Below are 22,221 nucleotides of genomic sequence, written 5' to 3'. Positions count from 1 at the left end.
CCCGGTCTTGTGATGATGATGCTCCATCCTGTATGAACCGCTTTGTTCAGATTACATAGATAATAATAGCCACCACCTTGACACACCACATGACATTGCAGTTATAATAATGGACCAATAGAGACACGGAATCCTCTGAGTTTGCATTTATCACAAAGATTACACATGTACTGTATGTATTTACAGTACCACTCAAAAGTTTGGACACACCTACTCATTCAAGTGTTTTTCTTTATTTGTACTATTTTCTACATTGTAGAATAATAGTGAAGACATCAAAACTATGAAATAACACATATGGAATCATGTGGTAACCAAAAAGTGTTCAATAAATCTAAATATATTTTGGATTCTTCAAAGTAGCCATCCTTTGCCTTGATGACAGCTTCACACTCTCTTGGCATTCTCTCAACCAGCTTCATGAGGTATGCTTTTCCAACAGGGTGTTCCCACATGCTGAGCACTTGCTGGCTGTTTTTCCTTCACTCTGCGGTCCAACTCATCCCAAACCATCTCAATTGGGTTGAGGTTGGGTGATTGTGGAGGCCAGGTCATCTGATGCAGCACTCCATCACTCTCCTTGGTCAAATAGCCCTTACACAGCCTGGAGGTGTGTTGGGTCATTGTCCAGTTGAAAAACAAATGATCATCCCACAAAGCACAAACCAGATGAGATGGTGAATCGCTGCAGAATGCTGTGTTGGCCATGCTGGTTAAGTGTGCCTTGAATTCTAAATAAATCACTGACAGTGTCACCAGCAAAGCACCCCCACAACATCACACCTCCTCCTCCATGCTTCATGGTGCGAACCACACATGCAGAGATCATCCTTTCACTTTCTGTAGTCTGCGTCTCACAAAGACATGTAGGTCGGAACCAAAAATCTCAAATTTGGCCTCATCAGACCAATGGACAGATTTACACTGGTTTAATGTCCATTGCCCATGTTTCTTGGCCCAAGCAAAGTATCTTCTTCTTATTGGTGTCCTTTAGTTGTTTCTTTGCAGCAATTTGACCATGGCCTGATTCACACAGTCTCCTCTGAACAGTTCATGTTGAGATGTGTCTGTTACTTGAATTCGGTAAAGCATATATTTGGGCTGCAATCAGAGGTGCAGTTACCTCTTATGAATTTATCCCCTGGGTCTTCCTTTCCTGTGGCGGTCCTCATGAGAGCCAGTTTCAGCATATCGCTCGATGGTTTTTGCGACTGCACTTGAACTTAAGTTCTTGATGTTTTACGCATTGTCTGACTTAATGTAATGATGGACTGTCATTTCGCTTTGCTTATTTGAGTTGTTCTTGTCATAATATGGACTTGCTCTTTTACCAAATAGGGCTATCTTCTGTATACCACCCCTACCTTATCACAAGACAACTGATTGGCTCAAACGCATTAAGAAGGAAAGAAATTCCACAAATGAACAAGGCATACCTGTTAATTTAAACTGTTAATTGAAACGCATTCCAGGTGACTGCCTCATGAAGCTGGTTGAGAGAATACCAAGAGAGTGCAAAGCCGTCATCAAGGCAAAGGGTGGCTACTTTGAAAAATCTCAAATATAAATTGATTTGTTTAACACTTTTTTGGTTACTACATTATTCTGTGTTATTTCATAGTTAATGTCTTCACTATTATGCTATACTGTAAAAAAATAATAATAATTGCAAATAAAGAAAAACCCTTGAACGAGTAGGTGTCCAAACTTTTAAGTGGTACTGTATCTAATACATTGAACATGAATTACTATTACTTACTTGCACTTCTTATACAGTGGCTAACTACATAAAGTGTCAGAAAATAACATCCCTGTGCTAGTCTAAAGTGCATCTCATTACAATGTGATTTTACAGTGATGTCAACGAAGGGGGTGTTTATCATGATACATTAGGATAGCATGAGTTAGGCAGCAAAAACAATTAACCGGACCGTCTGACAAACCATCGGAAAAATACTTGGTTCATGAAATGTCAACATTGTATTTGGAAAGCACAGTAATATCATAGCACATATCTGAGTTCTGGTATAGCCTCATTAGATTATATTGCTAACTACTACATCAATCATGTACATACAACTCAGTCTTCATACCCAAATACTTGAGTTTTTACATTTCAGGATCATGCTAACTTTTTTTGAAGACATACAGTACAAATCTGAGATGTAAATTCACATAATTTGTCTTTACTCATCACCAAGAGTAAGAAACAGTGGCGTTTGAGACAAAGACGATACAAAGTTACCTTTTTGACCATCAGGCTCAGACATTGTCACTTTAAAAGGATAAATAGCTTTTGATTGAACAGTGCATAGAGGTACCATGGAAAAGCACTAGTCCACAGAAAGTTTCCAGAGGTTCCTGAGAGTAGAAGAACATTGCCCCTAGACGCTAATCTAAGGGCAACATGGCTCAGGTAGGGAGGTTGATTGAGGCAGAATGATGTAGACTGAATGTAGACTGAATGTTAGGCACTGTTTATTCCATGCAAAACTGGGCTGGTATATCAGCTGATGTTTGTTGCCTTTCTCTGGCTGCTCCAGCATCCATAGATAGAGATGAGACCTTAGAGTTGGTAATCGATTCAGCTGCAGTTCCACCAAATACAGACACAGTACATCAGTTACCAGGCCTTACAATCTGTAAGGTGCTTGCTTAATAGCTCACCTCCAACAAGAAACAACTGCATGTGCAGCGCAAAAGCAGAGCCATTTTTGCGTGTTTACTACGAAAGCCATACTACGCCAACTGCCAGGGCTTTCCTCTGTTCTCACTCAGGTCCTCTTTTGTTTTCTGGATGCAGGTAAATATCTCCTTGAACAGAGCCTTGTACTCAGGCTGGTGAAGTTCATCCTCCTGGCCCTTTGTGTCTATGCCTGCAGCCTTGCGAAGGGCGGCTGGGGCTGGGCTTTGTGGGCAGTCTGAGGGGGCTACGCTGGGTGTCTGGAGCTCTTTGTGGTTGTGCTGCTGGTTTGGGTACGGCTCCCCCTGGTGGCAGAGCCGCAGTAGCGCATCATATTTTACCTGCAGGGCGCTGTACTGAGCGTCAACCTCGTTGAGGAGGGAGATCCCACGCTGCTTCACCACCTCTGAATGGCGGACGCACGAACGCTCATGGCTCTCGTCTAGCTCTGACCCATCACCCCGTGGTGACCTCAGCTGCTTCTCGCTGTTGCATCTCTTCAAGATGTCACAACCTTTCGGGTTGGAAAGGTAGCTGACGTCCATCACGTCTTCCTCGCTCTCTCCATCCTCCCCCATCCCCCTCACCTGGTTCAGGGGGAAGAAGAGGGTATTGGGCAACATTGTCAGGCTGACCCTTGACCTCCAAGCTTTGGTGGCATGGTTGGCTCTCCACAGCTGACGAAGCTCCTCAGCCTCACACTCCAGCTCCGCTAGTCTGGCCTAGAGAGAGAGAGAGAGAGACAGTTAAGAGTTACATTACTGAATCCTCTCTACCATTTCACTGCATACAGTAGGAGCAAACAGATTGCATTGGCTTAAAATTATGCTCTGTGTGAGTTGCTTCTCTTCCTCACCTGGCACCCCACCATCATTCCCAAGCGCTGCTCCAGCACCACATTCTCATTGGCTAGCAAGTCTGCATCTCGCTCCGCCCCCTCCCTCCGAGCACGTTCATTGGCCAGCTGGGTCTGTAGCGAGCGGAGCGATTGCCGTAGCGACTCCTGCTCCTCCTCTAGCCACGAGAGGTCAGAGGGAGACCAGCGGTCATCAGATTGGTCACCAGAGTTATAACTTGAGTATCTGAGAGGGGTCAGAGGAAAATCGAACTTTCTTTTTTTTAAGTATTGGGAAACAACTTTCGTTTCAGTCCAGACCAGCAGTTACACACCTAATTAGTCTTACTAAGTTACTGATAAACTGCCAACAAGTTACTCAAGCATCCGTTTGATGAATTGGTAGCAAGATATCCTGTATCAAACAGACTAATCAGAAGTGATCTTTCGTGCAGGGCAGAGATTAGTGTCCTTACAAGTGGACTATGACCTTTGGGTGACAACTGTGACCACGTTTCAGTTAAGTCGGTAGGGAGAGAGTACTATAGTCTGCTTGGCATGTGTTTTGATCAGTGACCTACGAGCTTCGTCCTGGATTAAAGGAGGGGCCAAACCCTAACTGGATTACACAGTCTGAACTGCTACGGCCTCAGAGGGCTGGAAGAGGGCTAGAGTACTAGCAGTAGTACTAGTCTCCTTAACCAGTGTGAATGACAAGAGGTAACACAGATACAGAGCCAAATCACACCACTAGAGCAGGGCCAAGAGGGACTTTTGGAAGTCAAAGTGGAATTGAATGAATGCCATCTAGAGTAGGTTTTAGGACCTTAGTTGCCATTAGTTCTGTTCTAGATGGCCTTCGGGTGGGTTAGTCTTCTCTACGTATTTTCAAAAAAAAAAAAAAGTGTTTACCTACAGCTTAAAAACAATGAATAATGCACAAGCTATTGAGTTCTAAATGCATGAAATGTTAATCAATTTAGCGTCATTTTCCATTTGATGAATCTGACCTTATTGTGCCATGTCGATTTAACCCCACGCAGACCTGACTGATCTATATAGCTTTATATTACGTCAGAAGATTAGGTGAAGGAGAGGGTGTAGAGGAGAGTTCAGAAAGGAAGTCAGGAAGTAACAGAGAGTAGCCAGACACCAGCTCCAGTAAGAGGATAGCACAGATTCTATTGTCGACAGACCAGTGCTGGCCCACTTGTTAAAGTATGGGTCTATTCCAGCTCAAGGAACAGTACAGATTGTCCAGATCTAAAAATCGGTGTGTTGAGTAGGTTATGTTTGTATTTCATGAGTGCAGTGATCTCACCTCTGTGTGTGTTGCAGGTCATTCAGGCAGTACACACTCTGCGCCCCGTAGGGCCGACATGTCTCTGTAAGGGGTTTCCTACTGGGATTGGCAGGGGCGGTCTTCAGATCCTCTACCTGACATTGAAGATCCTCCATCTGAGTCTGTAGAGCTTCAATCATCTCGGTCAGCCTGAAGAGAGAGAAAATAATCCTCACATATTTAGCTCTCCTCTCACCAACACGTTGTCTTCTATTCCATCTCTAATTATCTGGAGAAAGACTGCGTCCCGATTCTCCAAACCGCCATGGATTTAGATGAATAGGATTAGCATAAGCATTGGCTGGAGGGAGTTTCCACCATTGTTAGATCCATGTGAGAAAAGTGTGCGAGAAGGGTGAAGAACTGGGACACAGCCTCAGGCTTTAAACCCAACAACAGGCTTACCCCTGGATCTTGTGCTGGGCGGCCCTGTTGTCCTGTACCAGGCAGGTGTTGCTCTGCTCCAGCTCTCTGGAAGACTGGTCAAGCTGCTCATAGACCTTAGCATGCTGGTCATTCACATGCCTCAGAAGGTCCATCTGCTTAGTCAGGTACTGGAGAAGGAAGATGGAGTAGAAAACCAGGACTCAATATCACCACATAACCCACCTTCAACTTCACAATTTTACATTGAATCAAGATTACACCATTGTACTTGTTCAAGTCAATACGATTGGTTTTAAGCCAAGGCATACACATGATTTATTTTGGTTGCTTATCAAACCATGAACGAGATCAAACTTGCAAGAATCAATGACAACTACCTCCTGTCTGGGCGACTATTATTGCTTTGATAGCAACATGTCTGTACTAGTCTCTGCTGGGCCAAATGAGTATTAGTAAGAGCGCAACACCTCTGGTGAGGAATATAGAACGGCACCAACACATAGTAAAGGTCAGGCTCTTCTTATTAAGACAAGTTGATTCAGACTGAGGTGCTAAAGACACGAGCACAGTGGTGCTGGGATAACATAACTATCATTCTCCCTACAGTCTTCTTTCCATCTAGCCCGCTCTTCTCTCGCTCAACCTGTTCTCAATAGAAAAGGGCAATCTTATCAGGGTAAAACAGGGAGAATGCCATAGACAATATAACAGCTCTATCTATGGAGAACGCTGTGAACCTTAAGCTCATTAAGATCATGATCAATCACAGAAAGCAAAACTAAAAACACCAATTCAAACCAATACTACTACACTAAATGGGAGCTGTACATTATCTTGCAATGCTATTCAGTTACAGAACGTATTCTTTGGAATTCTGCATGTTAATCAATCATACTATTATAAAAAAGTGGCAATTATCTATAGTGTTTTTCCTAGAGTGAGAGAGGTCAATGTTCTCATAAAGGCAAGATAACATTACAATTTACAGCATCAGCTTCCTCCTGTGCTGTTTCTACATGCAGTCAGGTCATGAAATGGATGGCGACGTTAGAGAAATTCATTCTGTCAGTCAGCAGTTTCAAAGATGAGGGGAAGGATTTAGGAGTTGACCCTACTCAAGGAAATTAAATCCAGAGCTCATATGGAAGTGAGTGGCTGTTGCTGAGCATACAAGATGTTTTCACTGGTGATATAAGAGAAAACACAAATACGGTGAATGTGATATTTAAATACAACTTAACTGGTTAAATATTTAGATTTCCTAGCATTGAGAGGCTATTTAATCTCTAGTTACTATAAATCACAACAATTCAATGGTGGCTATGTGAGTGTGTCAAAGGTTCAAAGGTATATATCCCCCCACCAAAAAAAAGAGGACAACTGATATGGGCCAACTTTATCTTTCCTGGCCCTCTGAAAGTTCACAGGACAAGGTGAAAAGCATTGTTGTTATCAAAGGAGTGAGAGCCCCACTGTTTGATAATGGTGGCGTTGTAATCTTGAACATGGAAAAACAAAATACTTATTCCCTGGAGCTTTACAGTATCGAAAGACAAGGACTCGTATGTAGACTTTGCAGTCTTGACAAAACCATTTCAGTCAAAACGTCTGCATTATACATTTCACATTCTATTCCATTACCTTTGTGCTTCTAGGGTCATACCCTGCATGAACAGATCCAGCAGAGATTAATTACTTAATCAGGATCCGACCCACTAATCTCTTCTTCAAAGGAAGTTAATGGGGTGGCAGGTAGCCTAGTGGTTAGAGCGTTGGACTAGTAACCGAAAGGTTGCAAGATTGAATCCCCGAGCTGACAAGGTAAAAATCTGTCGTTCTACCCCTAAACAAGGCATTTAACCCACTGTTCCTAGGCCGTCATTGAAATAAGAATTTGTTCTTAACTGACTTGCCTAGTTCAATAAAGGTAAAATAAAACAAAAAAATGGAAGCCTGCCTTTTGTAAATCTGGAACACTTGATTTTATTTAGGAACTAAAGGAGCACAAATCTGAGGTGAGTTTCTCTTGTTTTCAACACGCAAGGAACACACCAATGCCTAGCGGAAAAGCCTCAGGTTTGCCAACGAGTGCTCGATTACCTGGATACTGTGTGCTACTGCTGGGCTGGAACAAAAGCCTGCAAACACTACAATAGCTCTCCGAAAGTGCCTTTAGCTGCAGTTAGGGACTGTGTGTCCACATACTTCTGATTGATCAAACAGAGTAATCGCTACCCTGGTAGTTACAGCTTGATTGGTTAAAACCCTTACCTCTATCTCCTGTAGCTGTTCCTGATTGGTGGAGTACATCTGCTGATGACCCTGCTCCAGCTCTCTGTTCCTGTCCAGCAGGGTCTTCCCCAGCTCAGCAGCCAGGTGGAGGTCTGCATGGGAGGAAAGAGAGATCACAGAAGAGGCTCTATAAATAACGTATAATATTAAAGGTTGGGCAAAGATGAAGCCATTAGTGTGACAAGACCTGGCAGAGACATCTAGTGCATCTATGGCTGTGTCTCAATTCTCAATGTCAGGTGGGTAAATTGATCTGGCAGACATCCTACCTGCATTTCTGGGTCAAATACATGTTACTTGTGCTGCCCTTGATTTACAGTAGTTTGCTTACAATGGAACATGATCCCAAAAGGGATATATCAAGCACACCTCAAATATATTTGAGATATGTAAGCTATTTGACACAAGTCAGGACATTTACAATCAGAAAGGTAAAAAATAAAATCTACCTTAATCACTGTGGCCTAATTAATGTGTTGTGAAATAGTCCCTCATTTACAGGATGTGTGCCGGGGAGTTCTCTAAGCATGAAATATAAACTGAATATCTTCTATAGAGAGCACCACTATATATTTCCCGATTTCCTTTCCTTCGATTTCTATTCCAGAATTCATTAATAAATGGTCAATAAAATATCTTGAACTACACAAATTAGTGGAACAAAACCTTATTATATGCAGAGTAACCTCTGCAGCATGGGTAAAAGAGTCTGCCCACATCTGGTTTTCAGCAGGAAAAGAAAGCTACTGTAGGTTGAATCTAGCTGCCATGAAAACCAGATGCATCAGATTGCTGGCAACTCCACAAAGGGTGTGTTAACCATAGACGATAGAGGACTCATCTTTGGATCTATGCCATTATACTGCCTGTGACAGCACCATTGAGGCAATCTTCATTTTGAAGTAGTCCATTTTCTTCACGATTGGCTGATCCCTCCTGATGACCCAGTGGTCCATCTCCAACAGGGTCACCAGGAGGGATCAGTCAATGAAGTTGGAAGACCCAACCAGTTGACTACGTTAAAATGGTGGAAGCCCTCAATGGTGCTGCCCATGCAAATATGGCATTTTGGCCACTAAATGCCTTTATCGTTCTCTATGGCGGTAACCTAGAAGTAAAATATCGCATAATTTGGTCAACTGCGTAATTAACTCCCTTGGTATATGGTCAGTGCTATACGGAATCATTGGGATGTCCCTACCATAAACCATGTAACATTTCAACTGCAATAGGGTAGGGACGTCCCAAGGGTTTGGGATATCACGTACCCTTGGTCTACATGCAGAATCTGCCCACGGGAGATTACATGCAGAGAAGAACATAGAAAAATCTGTAGAAAATTTAAGACAATGGATGCATTGTTTAAAATGGTTGGTTTCATCCGTGGCAGTGGAATGGTAGCCTCGGGTGTTCCAATTCTGCTTGAGATAGCCAAATATTTCAAGGTTAAAGTCACACAATGTTTTCTGTCGCAGTACAGTAGGCTAGAGTTAAACCTACCAATGTGTCCTTTAAAATACATTCGTTAGTGACACCTGCACCTGCCCTATGAAAAAAAGGGGTGCACCAGGCGCTCATTGATTCCACACATGCTAGAAAATAATTCATTAGCCTAACGCTGCCGGAGTGTCAAATTGTGGTCACTGCCAGGTTGTTGCTGTCATTTGATACGCACAGCACATGTGAGCCCGCGCTTTCACAGTCTCGGTCATCATGGATAGAAGAAAAATATTTACCATGCTCAAGGTCCTGGTTGTCATACCAAGGTTCTTCCTCCTTGATTTCGAATTCTTCAACCTCAATCATATCTGTAAGCATCTTCGGTCACAATGACTCACCGACATCAATAGCTTTCACTGGAATAGGAGGCTATTTTCGTGGAAAATTCATTAATCTGCCTTTGAGGTGTTCAATTTGCAACAAAGAATACACCAAGTCCCTCATCAGCTGTCCAAAGCCGATGTCTACTCACCGGCTACAACTACAGTATTATGAAACTGCCTAACCATCCCACAACACATTTTACCACCTGGTGTGGTGAAGCACCTCTATCTTTTGGAACATGACCATACGAGCGTTTGTTTCAAAGAACGCTCCGTAAGCCACGCCTTAGTGGGCAGAGCTAGGCATGTTAAACTGGGACACGTTTAAATAGGGAGAAAAGCCTCTCATTTTAAAATGTGTCCACGGTGGTTCTGTTTTGCCTAGTTATGAGAATATATTTGAGACCAGTGTATTACAGTTCATTTTCGTCTTTGACTCAATAAGTAAAATATATTTGATTAGTGTCTGTAGAGGGAAAAAAACAGTTCGCAATATATTGTTATATATATTTTTTTATTTTTTTATTTATTGTTAAGGTTCTTCAGGCTAAAGGCTCCTGGAGGCACCTTTAGGGGTTCTGCCGGTGTTGCAATCTGAGGAGCCCCTAAAGCCTTCAGGAACGTTTCCTTTTTAGAGTGTAGACGATTCTGTGCTTCCAACTTTGTGGCAACAGTTTGGGGAAGGCCCTTTCCTGTTTCAGCATGACAAGGCCCCCGTGCACAAAGCAAGGTCCATACAGAAATGCTTTGTCAATATCGGTATGGAAGAACTTGACCGACCTGCACAGAGCCTTGACCTCAACACCATTGAACACCTTTGGGATGAATTGGAACGCTGACTGCGAGCCAGGCCGAATCGCCCAACATCAGTGCTCGACCTCACTAATGCTCTTGTGGCTCATCGCAGCAATGTTCCAACATCTAGCGGAAAGCCTTCCCAGAAGAGTGGAGGCTGTTATTACAGCCAAGGGGGGACCAATTCCATGTTAATACCCAAGATTTTGGAAGGAGATGTTCAACGAGCAGGTGTCCACGTACTTTTGGTTATGTGGTGTAACTACTCTGTTTAGCTTGACTTCCTCCACCCACTGCAAGGCCAACAGTACGGCCATCAGCTCCACCGTATATATAGCCCAGGTGATCTGTAAGTAGTTTTGGCCCATCTGTGTAAATGGACACAAAATCCTGATATACAGTATCCAAACATCAATTAAACTACATGGAGGCAGGAGTAGCTATGGACAGAAACATAGTAAAATGAAGCATTTAATATTTTTATATTTTTCACCCCTTTTTCTCCCCAATTTTGTGATATCCAATTGTAGTTATAGTGTTGTCCCATCGCTGCAACTCACGAACGGACTCGGTAAAGGCGAAGGTCGATAGCATTGCTTCCTCCGGCTTTATTTGTATTAAAACGTGTTCCAGTGCAACATGCCTAGCTCTGCCCACAGGGCCGTGGCTTACTGAGCAAACTTTGAAATAAGCATTCGTATCGTCATATTCCATCGGATCGAGTTATGCCACATTCACATGCTAGTCGGAACTAGATAACTTAGAAATGTCCGACTTGCTAACTGGTTGAACGTGGCACGTGTGTAACTACAACCAGTTAGCAACTATCAAATTTCCAAGTTCCGACTAGCACTTGAACGCAGCATTATCTCACCAAATCAAATCTAATTTGATTGGTCCCATACACATGTTTAGCAGATGTTATTGCGGGTGTAGCGAAATGCTTGTGTTTCTAGCTCCAACAGTGCAGTAATAATCTAACAAGTAATATCTAACAATTTCACAACAATACACACACATTTTAAGTAATGACATGGAATTAAGAATATATAAATATTTGGACAAGCAATTTTGGAGCGGCATAGACTAAAATACAGTTGAATAGAATACAGTACATATATATATATATATATATATATATATACATATATGAGATGAGGAATGTTGTAAACATTATTAAGGAATAATGTAAACATTATTAAAGTGACAAGTGTTCCAATTATTAAAGTGGCCAGTGATTTCAAGTCTATGTATATAGGGCAGCAGCCTCTTACGTCCTAGTGATAGCTATTTAACAGTCTGATGGCCTTGAGATTCCATTACATTTACAACTCTCCTTCCGTGGCCTCCAACTGCTCTTAAATGCAAGTAAAACTAAATGCATGCTCTTCAACCGATCATTGCCCGCACTTGCCCGCCCGTCCAGCATCACTACTCTGGACGGTTCTGACTTAGAATATGTGGACAACTACAAATACCTACGTGTCTGGCTAGACTGTAAACTCTCCTTCCAGACTCACATTAAGCATCTCCAATTCAAAATTGGATTTTGACTTCCTATTCCGCAACAAAGCATCTTCCTATTCCGCAACAAAGCATCCTTCACTCATGCTGCCAAACATACCATCGTAAAACTGACCATCCTACCGATCCTCGACTTCGGCGATGTCATTTACAAAATAGCCTCCAACACTCTACTCAACAAATTGGATGCAGTCTATCACAGTGCCATCCGTTTTGTCACCAAAGCCCCATATACTACCCACCACTGCGACCTGTATACTCGTCGCCAAACCCACTGGCTCCAGATCATCTACAAGTCTCTGCTAGGTAAAGCCCTGCCTTATCTCAGCTCACTGGTCACCATAGCAGCACCCACCCGTAGCACGCGCTCCAGCAGGTATATCTCACTGCCACCCCCAAAGCCAATTCCTCCTTTGGCTGCCTTTCCTTCCAGTCCTCTGCTGCCAATGACTGGAACAAACTGCAAAAATCACTTAAGCTGGCAACTCATATCTCCCTTACTAGCATTAAGCACCAGCTGTCAGAGCAGCTCACAGATCACTGCACCTGTACATAGCCCATCTGTAAACAGCCCATCCAACTACCTCATCCCCATACTGTATTTATTTATCTTGCTCCTTTGCACCCCAGTATCTCTACTTGCACATTAATATTCTGCACATCTACCATTCCAGTGTTTAATTGCTATATTGTAATTACTTCACCACCATAGCCTATTTATTGCCTTACCTCCCTTATCTTACCTAATTTGCACTCACTGTATATAGACTTTTCTTTTTTTCTACTGTATTATTGACTGTATGTTTGTTTATTCCATGTGTAACTCTGTGTTGTTGTATGTGTCGACCTGCTGTGCTTTATCTTGGCCAGGTCGCAGTTGTAAATGAGAACTTGTTCTCAACTAGCCTACCTGGTTAAATAAAGGTGAAATAAAATAAAAAATAAAAAGATAGAAGCTGTTTTTCAGTCTCTCGGTCCTAGCTTTGATGCACCTGTACTGACCTCGCCTTCTGGATGATAACGTGGGTGAAAAGGCAGTGGCTCTGGGGATTGTTGTCCTTGATGATCTTTTTGGCCTTCCTGTGCATCGGGTGCTGCAGGTGTCCTGGAGAGGTGGTAGTTTTCTCCCGGTGATGCGTTGGGCAGACTGCACCACCCTCTGGAAGCCCTGAGGTTGCAGGTGGTGCAGTTGCCGTACCAGGCGGTGATACAGCCCAACAGGATGCTCTCAATTGTGCAGCTGTAAAATTTTATGTTTTAGATGTCAAGCCACATTTCTTCAGCCTCCTGGGGTTGCTCCTTCTTCACCACACTGTCTGTGTGGGTGGACCATTTCAGTTTGTCAGTGATGTGTACGCCAAGGAACTTGAAGCTTTCCATATTCTCCACTGCGGTCCCTTCGATGTGGATAGAGGGGTTCTCCCTCTGCTGTTTCCTGAAGTCCACGATCAGCTCCTTTGTTTTGTTGATGTTGAGTGAGAGGTTATTTTCTTGGGACCACACTCCCAGGGCCCTCACCTCCTTACTATAGGCTGTCTCATCATTGTTGGTAATCAGGCCTACTACTGCTGTGTCATCTGCAAACTTGATGATTGAGTTGGAGGGTCAGCGAAGTGGAGGTGTCGTTTCCTACATTCACCACCTGGAGGCGGCCCGTCAGGAAGTCCAGGACTCAGTTGCACAGGGCTGAGTTCAGACCCAGGGCCCCCGAGCTTAATGATGAGTTTGGAGGGTACTATGTTGTTGAATGCTGAGCTAGAGTCAATGAACAGCATTCTTACATAGATATTCCTCTTGCCCAGATGGGATAGGGCAATGTGCAGTGCGATGGCGATTGCATCATCTGTGGATCTATTGGGGCGGTAAGAAAATAGAAGTGGGTCTAGGGTGTCAGGTAAGGTAGATGTGATATGATCCTTGACGAATCACTCAAAGCACTTGATGACAGAAGTGAGTGCTACGAAGCGATAGTCATTTAGTTAAGCTACCGTTCCTTTCTTGGTTACAGGAACAACGGTGGATATCTTGAAGCACGTTGGGGTCAGCAGACGGGATAGGAAGAGATTGAATATGTCCGTAAACACTGGTCTGGTCTGCGCATGCTCTAAGGACGCGGTTATGGATGCTGTCTGGGCTGGCAGCCTTGCGAGGGTTAACATGTCTTATTCACGTCGGCCACGGAGGAGAGCCAACAGTCCTTGGTAGCTGGCCACGTCGGTGGCACTGTTTTACCACACCTGTACTGTCAGTGTACTCACACTGCACACTCCCTTTTACACTTGCTAATAATTTGATGTGGCATAGGTAGCCAATATAAATACCTTTTCGCTATTGGATGATTTATAAGACGACTATCGAGTATGAATAGTTGTGTCATCCTTACAGACTACTGGACAATGCACATTTTGTAGGGTCTGTGAAAACAAGTGCACATGATTATTGATGTCTACTCCAGCCAACCTTTATGGCCTATCCTCTGAATATAGCCTACCTATTAAAGACAGTTATCGCAGACCTTACACATAAACTAAATAGACAAATTAACTACTGTAAGCATTATTATTGTTAAAGACGTTTAATTCACTCTCATTCAATCGTTTTTATTTACATTTGAAACAAGTGGGCCATATGCATGAGAACAGGCTCTCATAGGGACCAATTAAAGCACAAAATGTCTTGGGTGTGACTGGTGGAAAAACCCATTCCATTGTAGAATATACTACACTACAGCATACCTATTCTAGTATCTATCTAACAGTAGCCTATATATAATACAGTGCTAGAGCCTTATCTTAGAAACCCCTGGACATATTGAACTTTGAACGCCACATTTGTGATGTGATGCTGACAATCACTGTTCAATAACAGACGCTGCCCTCATTTTCTCAACAAGTATCTAACATACAAACCCCCCAAAATAATGACCTGCAAATATCGTTTTCACCATACGTTTCAGAATGCACAATTTATTCTGACTGACAAAAACAAGCTAAAGTATGTTCCAAAATCATGTTCCCATCCACTTACATTCAGTGAAGTGTGGGTGAATGGGTGATTGAGAAATATTACCGACTCCCCCCAGCGGTGAACAGGGATCTGCAGCAAAATACAAATGGTTTCATTTGAATGATAGAGAAAAACAAATACGTTGACAAAATCACCGATTCGTTGCATCGGACTGTTTATAGCTTGTATTATTTTCAACTCTTGTCCCTAAACGCATCGCAGGGATACTTATTCCCAGAAATGTTATATTGTTTCTTAGATCATTTATTGTTAGGGCTCAAACAAACCAACAGCGTTTGCTGGCCGATAGTACTAAGCACCTCTAAACGTAATTTGCGCACCGATGTTGGCAATGGGACATCTACAGCTGGTGGTCCCTAAATACACAGCGCGCTGAACGATCCGCAGACGAACGCTAGATCCACATTCAGTGCGATGTGTGGGCGCCTTTAGACAGCGAACAACAATATTTCAGTTAAGATCCAGCAAAAGTTAAATCAAATAACATTTAATTGGTCGCATACACATTTTCTATTTGTTATCGCAGGTGTAGCGAAATGCTTATGTTTCTAGTTCCAACACTGCAGTAATACCTAACAATACAAATAAAGGATTTCAATAACATTAGAACGAGCAATGTCAGAGCCCGGAAAATAAATATATACTCTAGAAAAATACAAATGTAGCATGCAACAATTTCAAAGATTTTACTGAGTTACAGTTAAGGACATCAGTCAATTGAAATGAATATATTGGGCCCTAATCTATGGATATCACATGACTGGGAATATGGATATGGGCGTGGATCAGAAAACCAGTCTATCTGTTGTGACTACCACTCCCCTTATGCAACGAAACACATCTCCTTCACATAGAGTTGATCCGGCAGTTGATTGTGGTCTGTGAAATGTCCCACCCCTCTCCAATAACTGTGTGAAGTTGCTGGACATTGGCGGGAACTGGAACATGCTGTCGTAGCCGCCAAACCAAAGCATCCCAAACATGCTCAATGGGTGACATGTCTGGTGAGTATGCAAGCCATGGAAGAACTGGGACATTTTCAGCTTCCAGAAATTGTGTTCAAATTCTGGCGACATTGCGCCGTGCATTATCTTGCTGAAACGAGGTGATGGCGGCAGATGAATGGCACGACAATGGGCCTCAGGATCTCGTCACAGCAATTTGAATGCACAGAGATTCTATCAATAAAATGCAATTGTGTTCATTGCCCGTAGCTTATGCCTGCCCATACCATAACCCAACCGCCACCATGGGGCACTCTGCTCAAAACGTGACATCAGCAAACCGCTCGCCCACATACATGTGGTCTGTGGTTGTGAGGCCGATTGGACTTACCGCCAAATTCCCTCAAATGATGTTGGAGATGGTTTGGTGGACACAGCTCTGGTGGACATTCCTGCAATCAGCATGTCAATTACACACTCCGTCAAAACTTGAGACATCTGTGCCATTGTGTTGTGACAAAACTGCACATTTTAGAGTGGCCTTTTACTGTCTCCAGCACAAGGTGCTTCTGCATTATGATTATGCTGTTTAATTATATTCTTGATATGCGACGGTCAGGTGGATGGATTATATTGGCAAAGGAGAAATGCTCACTAACAGGGATGTAAACAAATTTGTGCACAACATTTGAGTGAAATACAATTTTTGTGTGCATGGAACATTTCTGGGATCTTTAATTTCAGGTCATGAAACATGGGATCAACACTATATGTTGTGTTTCTATTTTAGTTCAGTGTATATGTATATGATGGTGTGTATAGACAGTATATGAATAGTAAATGTGTATACAGCAGCAGCTATATAGGATGATCCTAGACTAGTTAAATAAAGGCTAAATAAAATAAGACTAGACTACAGTATATATGAAGTGGGTACAACAGTACTTAACCATTAAAGTGACCAGTGTTCAATGACTATGAACTGTACATAGGGCAGCAGTCTCTGAGGTGCAGGGTAGAGTATCGGGTGGTAGCCGGCTAGTAACAGTGACTAAGGTTTAGTGCAGGGTACTGGGCGGAGGCGGGCTGATGGTGACTGTTTAACAGTCTGATGGCCTGAAGATAGGTGTTTTTCAGTCTCTCGGTCTCAGCTTTGATGCACCTGTATTGTCTCAACATTTCCCAAACTCGGTCCTTGGGACCCCAAGGGGTGCATGTTTTGGTTTTTGCCTTAACACTACACCGCTGATTCAAATTATCAAAGCTTGATGATTAGCTGATTATTTGAATCAGTTGTGTAGTGCTAGGGCAAAAACCAAAACATGCACCACTTGAGGTCCCGAGGACAGAGTTTGGGAAATCCTGTTGTAGATGGTAGGGGGGTGAACAGGCCATGGCTCGGGTGGCTGAGGTCCTTGATGATCTTCTTGACCTTCCTGTGACACCGGGTGCTGTAGATATCCTGGAGAGCAGGCAGTGTGCCTCCAGTGATGTGTTTGGCTCTCCAGATTGTGGTTCAGTCAGCCTATCTACAGCCCATCAGGATGCTCTCAATGGTGCATCTGTAGAAGATTGTGAGGATCTAAGGGGCCAGGCCAAACTTCTTCAGCCTCCTGAGGTTAAAGAGGCGCTGTTGCGCCTTGTTCCCTACACTGTCTGTGTGGATGGACCATTTCAGGTTTTCAGTGATGTGCAAACAGAGGAACGTGAAGCTTTTCACCCTTTCCACTGCGGCCCCATCGATGTGGATGGGGGCGTGGTCTCTCTGCTGTCTCCTGAAGTCCACGATCAGCTCCTTTGTTTTGTTCACGTTGAGGGAGAGGTTATTTTCCTGGCCCCACTCCATCAGGGCTCTCATCTCCAGGGCTCGTCTGCAAACTCAATGATTGAGTTGGAGACGTGTGTGGGACAAAATATTTAACTAACATCTATAGGCAAAAACTTAAAAGCTAAAATATTCATCTTGACTTGAATTTGCTCAGTGTTCTTTCTTGTCATGTGCTTTTAAAAGTTCTGTCCGACTGAAAGCTTTCTCGCATTTTAAACACTTGTAGGGCTTCTCTCCGGTGTGAGTCATCATGTGTCTTTTCCGTACCCGTAAGTCAGAAAAGTTTCTCCCACAGACAGAACACAGATACGGCTTCTCCCCCGTATGAGTTTGCATGTGTCGAGTGATATAACAGTTTTGAGTAAAACCCTTCCCACAGACTTTACACTGAAAAGGCCGCTCTCCAGTATGATATCTCATGTGTACCTTCACTTCAGATTTCGATTTGAAACTTTTGCCGCACTCAGACTCTGTGCATTTAAAAGGCCTCTCCTGAGTGTGAATCAGGTCATGCCTTGTCAATGAGGACATGCTAAGAAACAGCTTACCGCAGTATGTGCATGGATAACGCACCCCAGCATGATGTCTCGCCACATGGCCTTGTAACGTCCTTTGTAACGCGTAAGATTTGTCACACTGGGAGCAGGAGAAGTGTTTATCTTCAGGTTTTCTGTGAACATTTAGCATGTGCATTTTCAGTTTTGCATTGTTGATAAAGCCCTTTCCACACTCCCAGCAAAGGCATGGTTTCTCTCCTGTGTGTATTCTCTCGTGTTCGTCAACAACCGCTGATAAGTTGAACTTCCTTGGACAGTAGGAGCACTGGTATGGGAGGTCTCCGGTGTGAGTCCTCTCGTGTCTGAGGAGAGCTGCTAAATCAGTGTAGCTTTTCTCACAGTAGGTGCAGAGGAATGGCCCGCTGAATTTATGGACATCCAGATAGTGTTTCTTGAGTGGCTTGACACCATTGAAGCTGTTTTCACACAAGGTGCATTTCAAGGGCTTGTGCAATGTATGCCTGTCTAGCTTTTCTGGGTCTGTAAACATCCTACTGCACTCAGTGCAGTGGAGAGGGCTGTGGGTGAGTGCATGTACTTGGGCCTCTTCAGACTCAGCTCGCAGCACCTTGCACACTATCTTTACAATGTGCTTTCTCATATCATTGAAGTTCTTGAACATCTGCCCACAATGAGGACATTTGTGAGGGCGCAGATCTGAGTGGGATCTCATGTGAACTTGCATGCTGTAAGATTTTGGCAAAAGTTTTTTACAAATGCAGCACACTTTTGACTGTTTGCGTTTTTCAGTCTGGTTAGATTCGTAAGATGGGTCTTGGGGTGTACTGGTGGAGGACGAGTCACTGTCCTCAGGTGTTGCCTCGAGGAGTTCCACTGGCCAGCTCTGTGTCCCCTCCTTCAGGTTTTTGGACTGCTTCACTGGACATCTCAGACTCCTTCTCATTACTAGCTGGAGATCTGCTACGCCTTTTCTTAAGAGTTTTTTTTTCACATTTTAGTCTCGGTTTCTCCAAGCTCTGCGGGTCCTTGTAACTCTTATGACACTTATTCAACATTTCAGGTCTTTCGTCATTTCCATTGAGCTGCTTTGGTCTTTTACCTTTAGGTTTTGACACAACTACTTTACACATATTTTGCTGATGTCTCGTCAGATCAAAATGGCACTGGAAGAGCTTCCTACACTGGAGACACTGAAATGGGCGCTCCCCTGTGTGGATTTTCTGGTGCCGCTTCATGTCTGCACCGCACTTTAATGTTTTTTCTTTAGTCAATTCTGTCTCGGTTTGTTTACATTCTCGTGCTATCAATGTTTTCATCTTACGCCCCCTGTTTTGTCTAACTGGTCTACAGGGCAACATCAGGTTAGTAGTGTCAATCCTTTGTAACTTCACTAAAGGCTTGTGAAGCATGGAGGATATGATCGCATCAGACACGTCTATGCTTGTAATTTGTTCTCCATGACTTACACTGGCTTTATGTGTCTTTATTTGAGGCTTTCTGAAAGATCTCTTCCTTTTGACACTTAAATCTTCATAAGTCTGCGCCACCCCATCTGCCCCAATAACCATCACTGTTTTGTACCTGGAGTCCACCTCTTCAACAATATCTTCCGTCTCATCTTTTACTGGTCCAATCCCCACAACCTTCTCTTCTTCATTACCGGCATGAACCTCCATGTTCTCATGGTCCACAGGGTCAGCAAACTCTATAGATAGTTTGTTGTTTCTCTCACATTCCACCCTCTCCTCTCTTTCTACGACATTCATACTTGTCCCCGGTTCCATCTCTGTGTACTCTGTCAGTGTTGCAGAGTCCACATCCAACTCTTTGGTGAATGTATCCATGAAGACATTCAAGGATGATACTGGTGTTTCTGATTCTGTTTGTTCTGTTGCAATCACCCTTTCTACAGGAGGGAAACAGAGAGCAGAGAGAATGCAGTCCCCAACAGTGGAAGACAAGAGTATCTAGAAAAGGATGAGGATAAATTAAAGACAATGGTTAAATAAAGAATACATTTTAATGTCCTCTACTGAAGAAAAGCTAGCATCTACATGGATCCTGTGAGAGATGCTTACCATGGTTGTCCAGCTGGCCGAGATCTCTGTGGTACTGAAGTAGGGTTTTCAGCTGCTGAGGGTGAGACATGGACTCAACACATTCCTCCAGAACAGAGGGGACATCACTGAGCAGGAATGCAGCCTGTCACAGAAGGAAAATAGATAGGATTTAGGGATGATTCAAAAGATACTATACGAAACTTTGTGAATAGTGATCTTTCACTGAATTGATGAAGGTATTATTCTAATTTCAGTACCTGTTGAAAATTTGATAAGTAGCTTCTCAAGTCTTGAAAGAAACTGACACATTAGTTTCTCTATTGCGGCGTCATACTTGGGACCAAATTCCACAGGAAAAACATCCTAATAGAGAATAAGAAATGAGTATAAAATAAAACACATTTGGTATAAGAAAAAGTGTAATCTGCAACTCACATGGAAGCATACAGCCGTAAACAGAATAAAAGGAGACCTTGGAAAAAGGTCAACATTGGTCAGCATTGTTTATAAATAAGATCAATGTTCACCAACCGGTCGATAGCGACTGGACAATCTCAAAGGCATTCTTAGTTGATCACCAAACATTTCTGTAAAAAACAACAACGATACAGCAGCCCTAGCGCCGGGAAGGTAAAGTGTTCACTTTTTTTAACCATTTCATTAGTCTGAAGGTAGAGGTGTGCACTACAGGTGCATATCTGGTGCACCTATAGGCCTACCGCTGGCCAATCAGATAGCTCAGATCAACGTGTCTCCACAGGTTATTCACACCATAGACGCTGGAAGGAAAGTGGCCAGAGGAGGAATTGGCTTTGGGGGTGACCAGTGAGATATACCTGCTGGAGCGCGTGCTCTGGGTGGGTGCTGCTATGGTGACTAGTGAGCTGAGATAAGGTGGGGCTTTACCTAGCAGAGACTTGTAGATGACCTGGAGCCAGTGGGTTTGGCGAAGAGTATGAAGCGAGGGCCAGCCAACGAGAGCATACAGGTCGCAGTGGTGGGTAGTATATGGGGCTTTGGTGACAAAACGGATGGCACTGTGATAGACTGCATTCAATTTGTTGAGTAGAGTGTTGGAGGCTATTTTGTAAATTACATCGCCGAAGTTGAGGATCGGTAGGGTGGTCAGTTTTACGAGGGTATGTTTGGCAGCATGAGTGAAGGATGCTTTGTTGCGAAATAGGAAAGTCGATTCTAGATTTAATTTTGGATTGGAGATGCTTAATGTGAGTCTGGAAGGAGAGTTTACAGTCTAACCAGACACGTAGGTATTTGTAGTTGTCCACATATTCTAAGTCAGAACTGCTGGATGGGCGGGCAGGTGCGGGCAGCGACCAGTTGAAGAGCATGCATTTAGTTTTACTTGCATTTAAGAGCAGTTGGAGGCCACGGAAGGAGAGTTGTAATGGCATTGAAGCTCATCTGGAGTAGAGGTCGACCGATTAATCGGAATGATTTCAAGTTTTCATAACAATCGGAAATCGGTATTTTTGGACACCGATTTGGCCTATTTAAGCGATGGTAGGCAGCAGCAGGCTCGTAAGCATTCATTCAAACAGCACTTTCATGCGTTTTGCCAGCAGCTCTTCACTGTGCTTCAAGCATTGCGCTGTTTATGACTTCAAGCCTATCAACTCCCGAGATTTGGCTTGTGTAACCGATATGAAATGGCTAGCTAGTTAGCGGGGTGCGAGGCTAATAGCGTTTCAAACGTCACTCGCTCTGAGACTTGGAGTGGTTGTTCCCCTTGCTCTGCATGGGTAACACTGCTTCGAGGGTGGCTGTTGTCAATATGTTCCTGGTTCGAGCCCAGGTAGCGGCGAGGAGAGGGAAGCTATACTGTTACACTGGCAATACTAAAGGCCTATAAGAACATCCGATAGTAAAAGGTATATGGAATACAAATGGTATAGAGAGAAATAGTCATATAAATACTATATTAACTACAACGAAAAACCTCTTACATTGAAGTCTCATGTTAAAAGGAACCACCAACTTTCATATGTTCTCATGTTCTGAGCAAGGAACTTAAACGTTAGCTTTTTTACATGGCACATATTGCACTTTTAGGCTCTGGAACCATCTCTGTGACCATGGTAACAAACTCTTCCAGCATCCCATAATCCATCACGTGTCTCTGCTGGACCGTTCGCCAAATGGCTG

The 22,221-nt window shown here is 43.4% G+C and overlaps 2 protein-coding genes across 3 annotated transcripts; both read right to left on the bottom strand.

Moving 5' to 3' along the window:
- Positions 1–1,795: 1,795 nt before the first annotated feature.
- Positions 1,796–9,648, bottom strand: LOC112258399 (cerebellar degeneration-related protein 2-like). Of its 2 annotated transcripts, XM_024432766.1 has the most exons (7): positions 9,512–9,648; positions 9,276–9,408; positions 7,519–7,631; positions 5,266–5,414; positions 4,840–5,010; positions 3,540–3,765; positions 1,796–3,405 (listed from the first exon to the last, which is right to left on the bottom strand). In XM_024432766.1, exons 2-7 carry the CDS (start codon positions 9,355–9,357, stop codon positions 2,740–2,742), a joined length of 1,407 nt encoding a protein of 468 aa, XP_024288534.1. In that variant the 5' UTR covers positions 9,358–9,408; positions 9,512–9,648; the 3' UTR covers positions 1,796–2,739. The 2 variants fall into 2 exon arrangements, with proteins under 2 accessions (XP_024288534.1, XP_024288526.1); XM_024432758.1 differs by having other exon boundaries at positions 9,276–9,648.
- Positions 9,649–17,024: 7,376 nt separating this feature from the next.
- Positions 17,025–20,850, bottom strand: LOC112258391 (zinc finger protein 184-like). Its single transcript, XM_024432745.2, has 2 exons — positions 20,316–20,850; positions 17,025–20,200 (listed from the first exon to the last, which is right to left on the bottom strand). Exon 2 carries the CDS (start codon positions 19,840–19,842, stop codon positions 18,847–18,849), a length of 996 nt encoding a protein of 331 aa, XP_024288513.1. The 5' UTR covers positions 19,843–20,200; positions 20,316–20,850; the 3' UTR covers positions 17,025–18,846.
- Positions 20,851–22,221: the final 1,371 nt, after the last annotated feature.

Source organism: Oncorhynchus tshawytscha, linkage group LG01 (assembly GCF_018296145.1).
Source record: "Oncorhynchus tshawytscha isolate Ot180627B linkage group LG01, Otsh_v2.0, whole genome shotgun sequence".
In the NCBI taxonomy this organism is placed as follows: Eukaryota; Metazoa; Chordata; class Actinopteri; order Salmoniformes; family Salmonidae; genus Oncorhynchus; species Oncorhynchus tshawytscha.
This window is presented reverse-complemented; position numbering and strand designations above follow the sequence as displayed.

What these genes read in the sequence shown, in the direction of transcription:
- LOC112258399 (XM_024432758.1), bottom strand. Translation starts at nt 9,357, where the DNA reads ATGCTTACAGATATGATTGAGGTTGAAGAATTCGAAATCAAGGAGGAA. An exon ending in CAACCAGGACCTTGAGCATG is followed by an intron (nt 7,632 to 9,275) that starts GTAAATATTTTT and finishes CCTCCCATGCAG; the next exon opens with ACCTCCACCTGGCTGCTGAG. An exon ending in GAATGATGGTGGGGTGCCAG is followed by an intron (nt 3,406 to 3,539) that starts GTGAGGAAGAGA and finishes CTCTCTCTCTAG; the next exon opens with GCCAGACTAGCGGAGCTGGA.
- LOC112258391 (XM_024432745.2), bottom strand. Translation starts at nt 19,842, where the DNA reads ATGGATACATTCACCAAAGAGTTGGATGTGGACTCTGCAACACTGACA.